The following is a 16,584-nucleotide window of genomic DNA, read 5'->3' as shown; positions in this document are numbered from 1 at the left end:
GCAGAATAGATTTGTGAAGATTATTTTTTAAATGTAAATACTTAAGTATATTATACAAATGTGGTATTTTTTATTAAGACCTAGTGGCCTTGGGAGCTCATGGCATTCTAATATAATTTGCTGTTTTCTACTATATTAAAGAAGCAATATATAATACTGTTAAAATGCCCTGTACCTCAAGGGAATTCACATTCCATCAGTTTTATAGATGTGAAACTTTATAGGTAGAGAACACATGTGAATTACAAGCGCTTATCATAGAAGATAACATTAGATTCTTCAAAGAAGTTTTTTTTGTCTATAATGCGTATTTCTATTCTTCCTACTGTGCTCAGGAAGAATAAATCAAATGAATATAAGTAACTTTCCTTATCTTCCTTTTTATAAAGTATCTGCTATATTTATTTATTATTTGTTCGTTAATTTCTACAGACAATTATTGACCATCTACTACAGAGTTTGGAAAAATAAGATAATCGGGCATGATCCCTCCTTCCAAGAAACTTACAAAATGTAGAAGAAATAGTGACATAGATATATGTAGAACACAATTAGTGCCTCGAGCGTAGAATGGCTATGTGCATGGCTACTGTATGAGAATGGCTAGTACCATGGCAGTTTAGACACAAATGCGTTTCTTCTGGCTGAAAAGAGTACAGTTCCATGGAACAGGCAGTAATTAAAGAGGGCTTTGAAAGATTCCCGACAAAAGAACCTGGCCCGTTCCCTGCCCCAGTCAAAACCCCCGGTTACCGCAGTCACAGCAGCCTTCAGCTGCACTGAATTTCCCGCATGTCTCTCCTCAAGTCCTGCTTTCTCTAGCTTCTTGAGACCTTTGAATCTACTTGTGGTCCTCCTTCCTCCCCACCCTCTTTTTCTCCAGCCTGGTTAACTCAGTGATCTCTTTGGTGTCAGCTTAAAGCACTTTCTCCAAGTAGCCGTGGCTACACTCTTTAGAATGGAAAGGCTGCTTCTTCATGTTTCCCCGTGTTCTCCTGGCATGGTGGTGGTCCTTTCCTTATTTCACTACACAATCTCATTTCTTTACCAATACCCCAAGAAGGACTAGCCCATAGGCTAGTCTCGAATGTCCAGTAAATGAATATGAAACCCATTTTGAAAGGAATGATGTGCCACAGAAGGGTTTATGCAACAGCACAAAAGGACCTTTTTTTTTTTTTTTTTTTTAAAGAGACGAGGTCTTATATGTTACCAAGCCTGGCCTTGAGCTCTTAGGCTCTAGCGATCCTCCCACCTCACCCTCCTGAGTAGCTGGGACTACAAGCAAGAGCCACCATGCTCAGCTTCAAAGAATCTTGACTACATTCTATGAAAATCATCTGACAGAAATTTGAAGTTCTATTATCAAAAGAATTGATATGATGGTGCAAAAAAATTTTTGGTGAAAATTATACATTAAATGAAAAAGTTTATAAAACAGTATATATAATATAATCCCATTTGCGATGTAAAATACATTTAAAGCTGTGTGTGAGACGGGGGGATTCCTTGCGGTCAGATTTAAGACCAGTCTGGGCAACACAGAGAGATGCTATCTCTACCCCCAAAAAATGAAGACAAAAATAAATTTTAAGAAACTGTGTATATGTGCATGTGTGTATCAATATGAAAAAGTCTGGAAGGATACACATCAAAAGATTTTAGAATACTTAGTTAACTCTGGGTTGTATGAACATAGGTAATTTTTCTTCTTTTCACTTATCTATATTTTCTACTTTTCTCCTATACACCATTACTTTTTGTTTGTTTTGAGACAGGGTCTCATTCTGTCAACCAGGCTGGAGTGCAGTGGTGTGATCACAGCGCATTGCAGCCTTGAACTCCTAGGCTCCAGCAATCTGCCCACCTCAGCCTCCCAAGTAGGTGTGACCACAGGTGCAAACTGCCTCCCAAGTAGGTGGGACTACAGGTGCAAACTGCAAAACACGCTGAAAGAATCTATTCCCAAAACTGAACACAATCTTTTTACATGAAGTTCCAGAACAGACAAAACTAAGCTATGGTGATAGAAATCAGAACAATGTCTGCCGCAGTAGGAAGGGCTGACTGGAAAGGGGCAGGACAGAACTTACTAGGGTGACAGAAGAAGTTCGTACCTTGATGCGGGGGCAAGTTACAAACGATTATACATACGTCAAACTCCACTCAAAATACACGCTTAAAATCTGTGCATTTTTGTGTATGTAAACGAAACCTTGATTACTAAAAGAAAGAAAAAAAAATTACGGTACAACTCTGACTCTACCAAAAAGTGATTTACTTCTGGTTGTATTAATAATATCAAAACCTTATAAACCATACCTCCTTATTTACCTTCTAGTTAGTTGCAAACATCCCTCGTTGGCATCTATACCCCCACTCCACATACACCCACTGAAAGGCGAATATGATCATACAACACTTACGGCCTAAAATAACGTTTACTGTCAAGGTCACATCTTTTACTTCTAAATATTCAATAGTGTTTCTTAGAAATGTTTGGCTATTCCTTATTTCATTTTTTATTTAAATAATGAGAAAATGATGCTGAAACTATACAATGTCAGAACACAACATATGTGTGGAACAGCTGTTTGAGAAGATAATACCATTTGCTTCCCAAACTACTTCACAGGAATGTCTTGAAGATTAATGAGACAATGGACCAGATCGTTTTCAGTGGGTGAACTGTTTGCTGTTGGTAATTTGGGTACATCGGACCACCAGAATACCATTACCATTACAGCAAAATAGCAGACTTAAAATTTTATATTCTAATAGCAAAGTTTTAAAATATTCAAAATGGTGTTTTTTGACACATAATTTATACTTGAAATGTACTTTAATTCCTTTAAATAAGAACAGAAAGCTTTTGATTGCTGAGTTAAACAATAAAGCTCTTCTTTTCAACATTTCAAGAGTTTCTCATTATACTAGTTGCCCTGCAATGAAAACATAAAAGATGCAGTCATTGCCCTCAAGAAGCTCACAATTTAGTGAGGAAAACATACAAAAAATAACATAAATGCAATATGAAAATGCTTTTTAAAAAAATCCCTATGCACCTGGTCCTCCATAAATATCTGGATGGGGCACTCGACCAGAATGGGACGGGGACCTGTGAGGTGGAGGGGTGGGTATCAGAGAAGGCCTGTGGGAAGCAGTGGCACCTGAGCAGACTGCCCCTAGAAGGATGTGGCCTTCAGTCAAAGGGAGGGCCTAGGGGCTGTGCAGAGAGTGCTCAGGCTAGATTCTACAGATGCAAAGAAAGGCAGCCAGCTGAGGAGGCACAGGGTCCTCCTAAAGGCCTCCAGTGCCAGGCAGGGCAGGAGATGAAAAAGGAGAGGCTAGTGCAAGCAGACTAGGAAGAGCCTTCTAGCAAGGAATAGAACACATGCATCTGGACTCTGAGAAAGACTTAGACAGATGTGGCAGCCAGCAGCCCAAAGGAAGTAACTGAAGTTACCACCCAAGGAGATCTGCAGCATGCAAACAGCAGAAGACTAAAGACTATTACAGAAATCCTGACAGCAGGTCCTGGTGAAGAAGAAACAGGCAAAAGAAAGCTGGGCAGGTGCGGTCAGGTATGTGAACAGTATGTCACAAAATCCAAAGAGTAAAGAGCAGGAGGGAATAACTCACGGTGGCAAGTCACAGAGACAAGACTACAGTGTTGTTTGGATTTGATAGTTTGTGGGGTGTATTAGACCCTTCTTGCCTTGTTATAAAGGAATACCTGAGACTGAGTAATTTATGAAGAAAAGAGGTTTAACTGACTCACAGTTCTGCAGGATATACAAGCACGGCCCCAGCATCTGCTGGGCTCCTGGGGAGGCCTCAGGGAGCTTTCACTCATGGCGGAAGGCAAAGTGGAAGCACCACATTATGTGGTGAGAGAGGAAGCAAGAGAGTAAGCGGAAGATGCTTCACACCTTCAAACAGCCAGATCTTGTGAGAACTCACTACAGCAAAGACAGCACCAAGGGGACGGCACTAAACCATCATGAGAAATCCACTCCCATGATCCAATCACCTCCCGTCAGGCCCTACCTCCAACATGGAGATTACATTTCAGCGTGAGACTTAGATGGGACAAATATCCAAACTACATTGTGGGGTCTTAGGTGCCCTCAGCAAGAACAGGTTCTCTGAGATGATGGAGAACAATGGAGGAAGTGGAGTTCTTGCAGACTACAGCTTTCAGCAAGTCTGGCTGTGAAGGGAAGAGGAGGCAACTACAGCTGGCAAGGGATTCTGGTTGAAGGATGGTTTTGAGAGGGTGAGGAAAGGGAGTTTAACGCCATCTGTTTGTATTTCTTTTGCAGTTTTGGTTTCGTTTTGAGAGTTTCCAGTGTTTATACATTAAGACAAAAGAATCATTTATTAATAGAAATGGTGGGAGAAATCAGGAAATAACTAGTAAAGATATCAAACAGGAGAGAAGGATGAAATAGAAAAGTTATTGAGAGGTATCTGTAGGGGTAGAGGTGTCCAGAGGAATGCCTCCTTCACTGAGAAAGAGGAGGAAGCCCTGAAGGTGGGTTTAGATACCAAAGAGTTTGTAGGTGTTGAGAAGGAGGCTGAGAGGATTCCTTTTCTCATTTTGGTACCAAGAGAGCTTATTTTTGCTGACCCAGGATGGCGAGGTTGGTTTCTGGTTTCCCAAATACTACTTTAAGGAAAGAAAGCTACATAATTATTCATCTAAAATAAGCATAAAAATGAGAGTCAAATAGTTAATACATTTCAGGTATTTCACTGACTTGTTTATTTGCAGTGACATAAGGGTGAGACACAGTGCTTAAAATGAACTTAATTTTACCAAAATTAGTTCACTTCACCCTTACAGATGACATTTGGTTGTCAGTGACTGATACACAATAAAACCTGGTATATACTAATACAGTATATCAATAAACATTTATGAGAAAGCAAAATTAAAAGCTAACTTAAAAACACAATCATTGATTCTTCATAGAACTTTTAGAAACTTTCAGGGAGAGATAAATAATAGCTCTACAGAAAAGTCACATTTCTTCTGGTCATATAAAAGAGGCTGAGGTAACAACTTGTAGAAACTATTATTTGTATTTGTGTTGAATTAATAATGTACAGTATACATGAAAGCTGGTTCCCAAGCTGTGTATGACAGGTGTTCTACTGAAACAGATCACTAACCATATGTGCTCACCGGACTTCAGAGTGCTTATGCTCCTTTCTGCCCTTCCACCTCACCCGCCTGGAAGATGGTGCCTCGCAGCTAATAATACAGGCTTTTTTGGCCTCTTGAGAAATACATCATCTACCTACACAAGGGCAGCTGCAAGCCATTACTAATGAGTATCAAATGAAACACTTTGCTACAGCGATACTGTTCCTAAAGATACTACAGAGTACTGCATATACAAATTTTAAATATAAGAATAGATCTAAAAGAAATAAGACAATGAGGAATAAATTCATTATGTATTCCCCAAAACCTATAAAAATAAAATAATTATTTTTAAGTAAATAAGCAAAATGAATGAGTATTGTATGCTACCATCTGAATAAATTTTTAAAGGAGTAGATAGAGCACTAGATATTCATATAAACACACACACACAAACATACACAAATAAATAAAAAATATTTCAAAGTATGTGTTTTTGAAAGTCATTCACGGCCACAGTAATCTTTTGCCCTAGACTTACCATGGCAGAGATGTGACAGATTTAAAATGTTAAAATGAGAGGTTTTTCCCTTCCAACGACAAAGAAATCAGGAAACAGAAAAAAGGAAGAGGTTTAGGACCTTTCCCAGCTATGCTATGTCTTCCAGAGCCACTGATGCGGGCCAACCCCTCCCCAGTCGCAGCCTACAAACAACACTGTGCCAACGCCCAAGTCTTTCTGTGGCAAACACAAGGAAAGGAAGAGCCCGTCAGAAGGTGCAGTGGCCATGGAAAGAGGAGCCCAGCAGCTCTGATCCCCACAGGTTCCCAGACCTGTGCTGAAGGAGAATCCTCATTCCCCACCAGGCAGGCAGGCAGGCAGGCACACAGGCCAGACACCCTTTTTCCCTCTCTGTCCCCATAAGGACACCTCTATGTACATGCCCCAAATACCAAGACAGGCATTTCCGTTAAATATTAGTCACTAAGGAAATGGGGTTTTGGAAATTCACTTTGTAACATGTTTATTCTTTTGTGTGACTGTAGGTTTTGGGGGATTACTTTTCTGATATGTTTGCTTTTACCAAAAAGGAAAACTTACTGTTGATGTGATCGATGTAGTAGACACCAATCTGAGGGTCAAACCCTGCTTCCCATCCCCACGGCAGCTCATCCCCAACACAATCAGCAAATGACAAGGGCTTCGTTAACCTACAACAAACCAGAATAGACACACCAGTGATTCTTTCCGTCAAAGCGCATATGTCAAAATTCAGCACCCTAACCACAAGTGTCTAGGTTGCATTTAAAATCTTAAAGAAAAAAAAAAAACAAGGATAAAATACAGATGTATATATCCAAAAAAGTAGAACAAGTCATAATACCCTTTTGAAAGTTCACTGCTTAATATTTGGAGATAAATCTATACACTAAATAAATAAAGGCATCCTAAATCAGGGAGAACACCAAGCTGAGAGTGAGGAAGCTTGGGATCTAGCTCTAGCTCTGCAGTGAAACAGATACCCCATTAAAAAGAAAAATATGTCCCAGTATTCAAATACTGGTATCATGAAAATCCTATGAGTAGCATCGAGACAAGATCCGCATCAGGTTACACCAATTTCAGACTGGACGCTCATTTATAAATTAACTAAACATTCAACTGTGAAATCTACTATAAGTTCTCCTTGAGACGAAGGACAAATTTTTTTTATAAGTATCTTGTACATAATAGTCACTCAACAAAATTTTTAACTGAACCAAATACATCAAGTATTCATTCATATATCAATCTGATCTCATCTTCTGAAATTGCTTTATACTCTCTCTTAAGACTATTTTTTTCTTTAAGACGCTTTCTCTGTAGGCTTTTTCTCTTTAAAACTAATGAAGAAACCACACAGTTTCCTAAGCAGAGTACAGGTTTCAGACTTAATTACGATAGATTTTTTTTCTCACTCTCTTGCATTTTGCTTTTGAGATTTTCCTTGGCTACTGGAGCAGCCATGGGTAGGTTAACACCACAGATGCCTTGCTGGAGTGTGGCCACCATCAGTCAACACATTTTCTAATTTAATGCACTGGCACCACTAGCATGGTTCTGACACACAAAATCTCCTGGAATCCCTTTTATCCATGCTAATGACTATCAAAGATCTCACAGTTCAACTGAAATATAGGTCATTTTCAGAATCATATCATTCATCAGAATAACAAAGTACATAATCCACCCTTCAGAATGCTCAAGAATGATATAAAAAGGAGGAAAATTCTTCTTTTCCAGGCCTGCTCTGCAATAGTCCTCCAAGGACAAAAAAAACACCAATAGATGAAAGGAAGGGTCTACTTTTCTCTCAACCTTCCTATAGCATGAAATCTCTCCTTCTGGAGATGGCTCCAAAGAAGACACTGGCCTTCCAAACCAGCTCAGCAGACAGAAGCAATAATGAGGGTAACCTGCTCTACCACTGACTCACTGTGAGAACACTTACTGGGCACCTCTTCCTACTCAGTTTCCTTCCTTTTGAAATAGTGATTATACCCTCACATATTCTCCCTGCAATTTAACTAGCTCCTAAAATAAACTCAGGATAAAAAGGAATTAACTTGGAAGAGCATCCAGGACATTATAAGTGGTCAATAAATGTCAATGATTATTAACACAAGCACATGTGAATTCTCTCATTTATCCCTCAGAGGAATCAAGTCAGGCAGCACAGCATAGAACTGTGGTTCTCAGAATATAGTTCCCAGAACCAGCAGCATCAACATCTGGGACCTTGTTACAAATACAAATTCTGGTTGGGCACCATGGCTCACGCCTGGTAATTCCAACACTTTAGGAGGCTGAGGCAGGAGGATAGCTGAGACCAGGAGTTCAAGACCAGCCTGGGCGACACAGTGAGACCCTGTCTCTAAAAAAATAAAAAATTAGCCAAGCATGGTGGCTCATGCCTGTAATCTCCGTACTCTGGGAAGTCAAGATGGGAGCATCACCTGAGCCCAGGAGTTCAAGGCTGCAGTGAGCCATGATTGCACCACTGAATTCCAGCCTGGGCAACAGAGCAAGACCCTGTCTCTAAAAAAAATAAAATGATTTTAAAAAAAATAGAAATAATACAAATCCTTGAGCCCTATTGTAGAATCAGAAACTCTAAGTCCCAGCAATGTATGCTTTCCAGGTAATTCTGCTCCACACTAAAGTGCGGGAACCACCGGCTTAGAAGAGCTTGAAATCTGGCATCAAAGAGATCTGGGCTCAAATCTTTATTCTGTCACTTACTCACTATACAACCTAGAGCAAGTCATTAGCCTTAAAAGCCCTAGCTTCCTAATGTATTTTTTTAAGGGGGTAGGAGGAAAGATTAAGTTTAGATGAGAACTAAACAGAATAACATCCGAGAAATGGTAAGCTTCAATGTATGTTAGATGAGTAAAATGAATCTCAAACATGTTAAGCAATGTACCCAAATATGGAAACTGGCCATATTTACTTTGTAAACATGGAGTGTATTTGAACTCAATCTGATTTCAAATGCAAAACACTTTATTCTTAGAATTGTGCTCAAATTCTGTCTTCTATCAAAAACTGCCCCGGAAAATTGATTTTTCTTTTGACAAACAGTGAGATACCATATCAAAAATCCCTATACCCTGGGACACCTCCTTGTCTACATACATGGTCTCTTTGACTACCTCAATAAAGCAACTAGATAGAGCTCCTATGCCAGGTCACCCTCTGTATCATTGTTTGATGATTCTCTTTCACTAACTCCATTATCAATGCTGTCTAAAAGGCACATGCATCCTAAAGAAATGAAGAAGGAGGAAACATGAGAACGGTAAGTTTAAGTGACAGAAATATTAGACCAGTATTACCCAGGCACCAATTCAATGTGCTTAAGCATGAATATGACAGGAATATATTTATTACTTTAAGAAGAAGAAGTTATAAAAGCTTGAAAGCATGTGCTATGATTACAAGTTAATAGTAACTTGATTACATTTGGAAATAATCCAGTTTGTTCCACTAACTGGTTAGCAGATAAGCATTTAATTGTCACTGTTCTAAGACTACAATTACATCTATAGGTATACATGTAATTGTGAACTCTGAAAAATTCAGAAGATTCCATTCTTAAAATTTTTAATATAAAAATTTCTTTGCAGAGTTCCTTCAAATATCAATCCTTTATTTTCTACAATAAGTAAGACCATTACATAGATATTTGTAACTATTAAAGTTTTAGGATTGAATTCTTATGCAAATTATAAAATATAAATAGAACAACATTCTCAGGTTCCAAACAAATTAAGCACCCAATTATGGTGCTATCCTGATAAAAAGAAAATATTACTATGATGTACTAAGAGGTAACACAAAGCAAAAAGAACTAACAGATGTACTCCAAAATTACAAACAATATAAATTAAAACAAATACAGCGAATGGAAATGTTAATTAACTTTTAAATTTCTTCCTCTTGTGCACAAGGAATTTCTTACACATTCAAGCTTTCTTTGATGTTAAGTAAGTAAAAATGGATGGAGTTTGTTTTTGGTTTGTTCCCCGCAAAGGAGCAACAACAAGCAACAACAACAATAACAACAAAATCCTGAAATTAACTAGTCTTAATGCTGAATTCCAGAGATTACCCTTTGCTTAAAAAGGTCTTCCTTTGCACCATGCAAAGGAATTTCATATTATGAAGAAAACGGTAATTTACTGCAGCACTTTGCTAACGTTTATATGCAAAATGTAACTCTGCATGGTATTTCCTCTCCTTGCTGGCATTATATCATTCTTTCACAGTCATTTAATATTTATTGTCAACTCAAGTACGTGTCCTATGACATGAGATGCCACACAGTGATGTATTTGTTCACTTCACAATTACACGATGGTGAGTACTGTGTGAGTACAAGCACAACTCCAAAAAAAACTGACTTTGTACTAATTGCACTAAATGAATAAGCACTTGAAAAAAACATTTCAGGTTACTAAAACTCTTGCCACAATTCAGAGCCTCCCAAATGTACAGTTTAGCACACACATTAAAAGTCTTAACAGTTATTTTTACTTTGTAGCATCTGTTGTTCTCATTGTTTGGCTAACACAAAGCAGAGCGAATCCTGTCAACTGCTTATGATTACTACAGAATCTGCTCACAGAAACATCACTGAACTGCTCTAAGAGAACAGGGAGGAAGTAAAGATGTGTTTCACAACTTGAATTTTAAAGCAAGGATAAAGCACTAGAAATCTTTCCACAGTCCTAAAAGAATCTTCATTTATAATGATGTCAGTTAGTTCCCTCGAAATAACTTTTTTTTTTTTGAGACTGAGTCTCGCTCTGTCACCCAGGCCAGAGTGCAGTGGCACGATCTCGGCTCACTGCAACCTCCACCTCCACCTCCCTGGTTCAAGCAATTACCCTGCCTCAGCCTCTCGAGTAGCTGGGATTGCAGGCGCCTGCCACCACGCCTGGCTAATTTTTTTGTATTTTCAGTAGAGACGGGGTTTCACCATGTTGGCCTGACTGGTCTCAAACTCCTGACCTCAGGCAATCCACCTCCCTCAGCCTCCCAAAATGCTAGGATTACAGGCGTGAGCCACCACACCGTGCCTATTATTATTATTATTATTTGAGACGGAATCTCGTTCTGTCGCCCAGGCTAGAGTGCAGTGACACAATCTCGGCTCATTGCAACCTCCGCCTCCCAGGTTCGAGTGATTCTCCTGCTCAGCCTCCTGTGTAGCTGGGACTACAGGTGCGTGCCACCACGCCCAGCTAATTTTTGTATTTTTAGTAGAGACAGGGTTTCACCATGTTGGCCAGGCGGGTCTCAAACTCCTGACCTCAGGTAATCCACCCACCTTGGCCTCCCAAAGTGCTGAGATTACAGACATAAGCCACCGCGCCCAGCCCCATTCCCATTTTTTACAGATTTAATTCTGTATGTGACACATCCAGAATTTTGTGTTTTATGTGAAACATAAAACGTGTCACAAAGTCCTGTGTTTTAGATCCTGTCTGTGTGCAGTGGGGGGGTATAACGTATAACAAGGAAAGGAGTTGGTGCTTGCCCTGGGGAGCCAAGGTGAGGACAGCCAAGCAGATAACTAATTTGTCACCCTAGGACTTGGCCAGGAAGGCCCTTAGCCTGGTGCAATGGGTTAGGAAGGAGACTGCTGCTCCAAGATTTAAATGATTCACCCAGTGCTACAGAGCTGGCAGGAAACATAACGAGGTGGCCTAACCAAGATCATTTCTTCAGATTAGTTCACGTCATGTCTGCACCTGCTTGGGTCCTCAGACAATTCTCCCCTCTGTTGGTCCTAGGTCTGGTCCTCCTACAGCTGGCATGAGTTTTGTCACCTGGTACCAAGGAGAACTAGTTTGATACCTCCTCCACATGACAGACTTTCAAATATCTGAACACAACTGCGTTGTCTCCCAGGTCTGCTCCCCCAGACCCACACACCCCACTCCTCTCTACATGTCTCGCATCCCCTCTCCAGGCTAGCCTGCCAGTCTCCTGCCCTTACCCCAGCCGCTCCTGCCTACTCTGCAGTCTCATTCCATCTCTTATTATCTGATATTTATCTCTTCTCATATGGTTAATTATTTCTCCTTCAGTCTATATTCAATGCCCCCTACCCTAAGAAACCTTTCCTCAAACCTTCTGATTCTTCTTTTGACATTCACTTACTAACCATTCCTAACCATTCCCTCATGCTAACCTAGAGGCTGTAAACAGGAGGACTTTAGGAGGCCCTATCATAGAATTTCCCTTCTGCCACCTAACACTTAATCCTACAGTTACTTCATGAATACACTCTTGAAAGACAGTATTTGTGGGTGATTTGCCTTTGAAAAAGCACATGGTTCATGCTGTTGGGTTTTGGGATCCAGATATAGTATCTGCAAAAGCTTCAATGCTTACAATATTCTATGTTAGGCCAGGCACGGTGGCTTACGCCTGTAATCCCAGCACTTTGGGAGGCCGAGGCAGGCGGATCACAAGGTCAGGAGATTGAGACCATCCTATGAATGGTGAAACCCTGTCTCTACTAAAAATACAAAAAATTAGCCGGGCGTGGTGGGGGGCACTTGTAGTCCCAGCTACTCAGGAGGCTGAGGCGGGAGAATGGTGTGAACCCGGGAGACGGAGCTTGCAGTGAGCTGAGGATGCGCCACTACACTCCAGCCTGGGTGACAGAGTGAGACTCTGTCACCAAAAAAAAAAAAAAAAATTCTATGTTAAAGGTCAAATTTTACGTACAGCAATTATACTAATAATATAAAACACTTACTGAATGCTTATCATGTACCACACATGCTCTAATATACATAAATGTATATACATAAAACTCTGCAAAGTAGGTATACTTTTTCCATTTGAATAGCCTGGGCAGAGAAAAAAATAAACACTCCTCTCCAAATAAGCATGTGTTAGGGTCACACACACGTCTCTCCAGTCAACATTTGTACTATAGGGCAGTGGTGGCTGCAAGCTCTGCTGCATAGGCCTTCACACTACAAGCCTTCACAATGTTGGCTCTGAAGAAGTAAAAAATAAAGTCTAGTTACGAATAAAAGGAAACATAGCTCATGAAAAGCAGGACCAAAAAATTGAAAAATTACAAATAACAGGAAAAATATACATCATGGGTATGTGCCTCTTAAATTACTTCAGTATTTGGCCAAAGATCAAAAGTTGCTTGTGAAAAATACTTTCCTCTTTTTTACATGATTTGTAAACCGAATAGCAATTTCTAGGTAAAACTGTATGCTTTATGCTTTCTTAAATAGGAGGTTATAACATGATTCCAAGTTAATTGTTCATATTGTCTGACTAGTTAAGCTAAAAAAAAGTTGGTGCTAATGAGACCAACACTGTGGATTACACCTCCCACAAGAGCTGTTTATCATAGAATCAATCTGAGAATGTTGGTTTACAGTAGCGGTTCTGAAACCTATGCGTGCATCTGATCTGACTCAACTGAAAGGCTTATGAAAGTACAGACTGTTGGGGTCACCCTCAAAGTTTCCGACTCAGTAGATTTGGGAAGCACCTGAGGATTTACATCTCTAAGTTCTGAGGTAATACTGATCGGTAAACTTCAGGGACCAGAAGTTCACCTTGAGTGCTATTGTTTAAAAGAAGTAAATTAGATTGGATCCCTAATCCAACCAGGTGATGGAAAAATGGAAAACAAGCTCAAGTTAAAAATAAACCTGAAGGCTTTACAAGTATCTCTGTTATGAAAACGATGAAATATTTAAACAGAATTAATGGCTTAACAGTCTTCCTATTTGGAATAGTAGGACACTTCATTTAATTTTAAGTAAACATTTCCTTTCTTCAAAGGATACTTAACTAATTTGAAAATAACTTCAAGAGCAAGGCTTTCTTTATCCTTCATTTTCTCACTTATATACAAATAGTAACAGTACTCAACGTCATTAGTTATTACGGAAATGCAAATCAAAACCACAGTGAAGCACCAGTTCACACCCACTATGATGGCTATCATTAAAAAACACACGCACACAAGACATGAGTATTGACAAGGATGTGGAGAAATGGGAACTCTGTACATTGTGAGTGGCAACGTAAAATGGTGCAACCTCTGTAGAAAATGGTTTAGCAATTCTTCAGAAAGTTAAAATGGAATTACCATATGATCCCACGATACGACTTCTAGGTCTACTTCTAAAGGAAGTGAAAATAGGTACTCGAATAAGTACATGTGTGTGCATGATCATAGCAGCATTATTCATAACAGCCAAAAGGTGGAAAGAGCCCAAATTCCCATCCACAGGTGAATGGATAAAAAAATTGTGGTATATACATGAAATGGAATATTATTCAGCCATAAAAAGGAATGAAGTACTTATACATGCTACAATATGGATGAACCTCCAAAATATTACACTAAGTGAAAGAAGCCAGGCACAAAACATCACATATGGTACAATTCCACTATATGAAATAGCCAGTTCACAAACGCATAAAAAAGGAAAGCAGGTTGATGGTTGCCAGGGGACAAGGAAAGGGGTAAATAGAAGCTGCTTAGTGGGTACCTTGGAGGAGGATGACAATGTTCTGAAACTAAATATAGGGATTGGTTGCACAACATTGTGAATGTACTTAATGCCACTGAATTGATCATTTTAAATGGTTAATTTACATTAGGTGAATTTCACTTCAGTAAGTTGGTTTTCAAAAGGAGCAGCAAGTATATAACAATGCTAAGACTTAAAGTGAATAAAATATTTTCACAAAAGATAGTAAAAACATGGGAAAATGTTAAACATCACTAATAATAAAAAGAAATGCCAAATACAATAAAATAATGAGGCTAAAATTTAATCCTATTAAAATATCAAGTTTTTGCCTTTTTTCTTTTTTTTGAGACAGGGTCTCACTCTGACATCCAGGCTGGAGTGCAGTGGGACGATCATGGCTCAGCTCACTACAGCCTCAACTCCCAGGCTGAAGCCATTCTAACACCTCAGCCTCCCAAGGAGCTAGAACTACAGGTATACACCAACACGCTTGGCTCAATTTCTTTTTTCCTTTGTAGACATGAGGTCTGATGCCCAGGATGGTCTCAAACTCCTGAGCTCAAGTGATCCGCCTTCGTTGGCCTCCCAAAGTGCGGAGATTACAGGTATGAGCCACTGCTTCCGGCTGTTTTGCTTTGTCTTAGTGATGAAACTCACTCTGGTGAGGATGTGGGGCATCAGCTACTTTCATTCATTGCTGGTGACTTTGTAACTCGATACAGTCCTTTTAAGAAACAATTTGGCAGTGTTAAAAAACCATTAAAATGTTGATTCCGGGTGGGGGAAGGGAGACTGTTAGGGAAAAACAGCTAATGCATGCTGTACTTAATACCTAGGTGATGGGTGACAGGTGCGGCAAGACATCATGGCACACATTTACCTATGCAACAAACCTGTGCATTACTGCACACGTACCCCAGAACTTAAAATAAAAATATTTAAATTTTTTAAAATGTTAATTCCTTTTAACCTAGAAATACTATTCTTGATTGTGTTGCATGAAACTTGTCCCACCTCCACAGGGATCAGCTGCCACCTAAGGCATGTTACTACACTCAGACTCAGTCTCTAGGTAGGGACCCTGCCTTCTTCTCGCTCTCTAGCACAATGCCTAATGCCCACCTCATACAGTCGACACATCATAAATGTTGACTGAATGGAAGAAGAGTAGGAAGGAAGGCAGAAAGAAAACGTCTTTCTGTAATTTATTCTTTCAAAAAGGGTTGTAATTTATTCTTTCAAAAATTTTCTATTTATACAGAAGTAATAGTATGTGCATTTATTCAAATAACAATATGAAGGCTGGTATTAAGGTGTTAGTTGATATATATGTTTCCTGACAATGGAACAAGATACAAGAAAATCTTTCAATACTGCATCAAAATATTTGGTCTTGTGATTTACTTTTGCTATTATTACATTCTGTATCATAATGAATATCTCAACAGAAAACAGATTTAAGTGACAAAGACATAACAGAATTTATCTCAAGTATTTCAATAATTCAGCAAGTTTTTAAAGTATTTTTATGCCACAGAAGAAAACAAAGTGGTCAAACAAACACTTTAACCTGAACCTCTTTTTCTCTCCTAAGTGCCAAGAAATGTTTGCTTGTCAGATTATTTGGTTTTGAAAAATAGTCTGAAATTTTAAGTGGCTATGCCAGCAAAGAAGGTATGAGTGTTTGAGAGAGGTAGAGAACTTAAAAAGGATTATTGTCCAAACAAATAACAGAAATCCACCATGGCTGCCTCAATTCCCAACCTGTAGTTCAACACACAGCCAGTCAATTTCATGGTGGATAATAATTGCTCGTGGACGAAGACTAGAAGAGGCTTGAGTATTCAGTCTGGAGAATGAGCTCCAGTCAGGACAACAAAGAAATGACACATGGCACACCTTTCTGAAGGGCCACAACTTCCCTTCTGAAGAGGTTAAATGATTAAAATACACCTATATTACTTTTATCAAAACTTAAGAAACTGAGAGGACTTTAAAAAAATCTCTATAACCTCACTACATAGGAATAATTCCAGTTAACAGTGTGATGTGTTTCACTCTAGGCTATGTTTTTTAAATAAATATATACATATGTAGATATAATATTATGTACAAAATATACATCATATTTTGGTATCAAACTAAATGAACTCTATGTATACTGTAGTTTTCAATGCTGACTTAAAAATATCCATTTTATAAAAGTTAATAGATTCTCATTATGAAGAATACAGAAAATAACAGGATAAACTGTTATTAAAGTCCTTGCTTCACTTTCCTGTAGAGTGACATCTATTCCAATACTTTGGTATTTTTTCAGTCCATGTATAAACTTATGTACAGTTGACTTCTGAACA

At 39.0% G+C, this 16,584-nt stretch overlaps 1 protein-coding gene across 2 annotated transcripts in view; it reads right to left on the bottom strand.

Moving 5' to 3' along the window:
* Positions 1-16,584, bottom strand: part of WWC2 (WW and C2 domain containing 2) — a 212,587-nt gene that overhangs the window by 113,261 nt on the left and 82,742 nt on the right. The window contains exon 2 of one of the 2 annotated variants that reach the window (XM_002815328.6): positions 6,255-6,364. The exons of the other annotated variant lie outside the window; for it this stretch is intronic. Coding sequence (XP_002815374.1) covers positions 6,255-6,364 — 110 coding nt within the window. The remainder of the gene's footprint in view (positions 1-6,254; positions 6,365-16,584) is intronic. 2 annotated transcript variants of the gene reach the window in all.

The sequence above is a fragment of the Pongo abelii genome, chromosome 3 (assembly GCF_028885655.2).
Source record: "Pongo abelii isolate AG06213 chromosome 3, NHGRI_mPonAbe1-v2.0_pri, whole genome shotgun sequence".
NCBI classification, from domain to species: domain Eukaryota; kingdom Metazoa; phylum Chordata; class Mammalia; order Primates; family Hominidae; genus Pongo; species Pongo abelii.
Note: the sequence above shows the minus strand (reverse complement) of the source record. Positions and strands in the feature narration are given on the sequence as shown.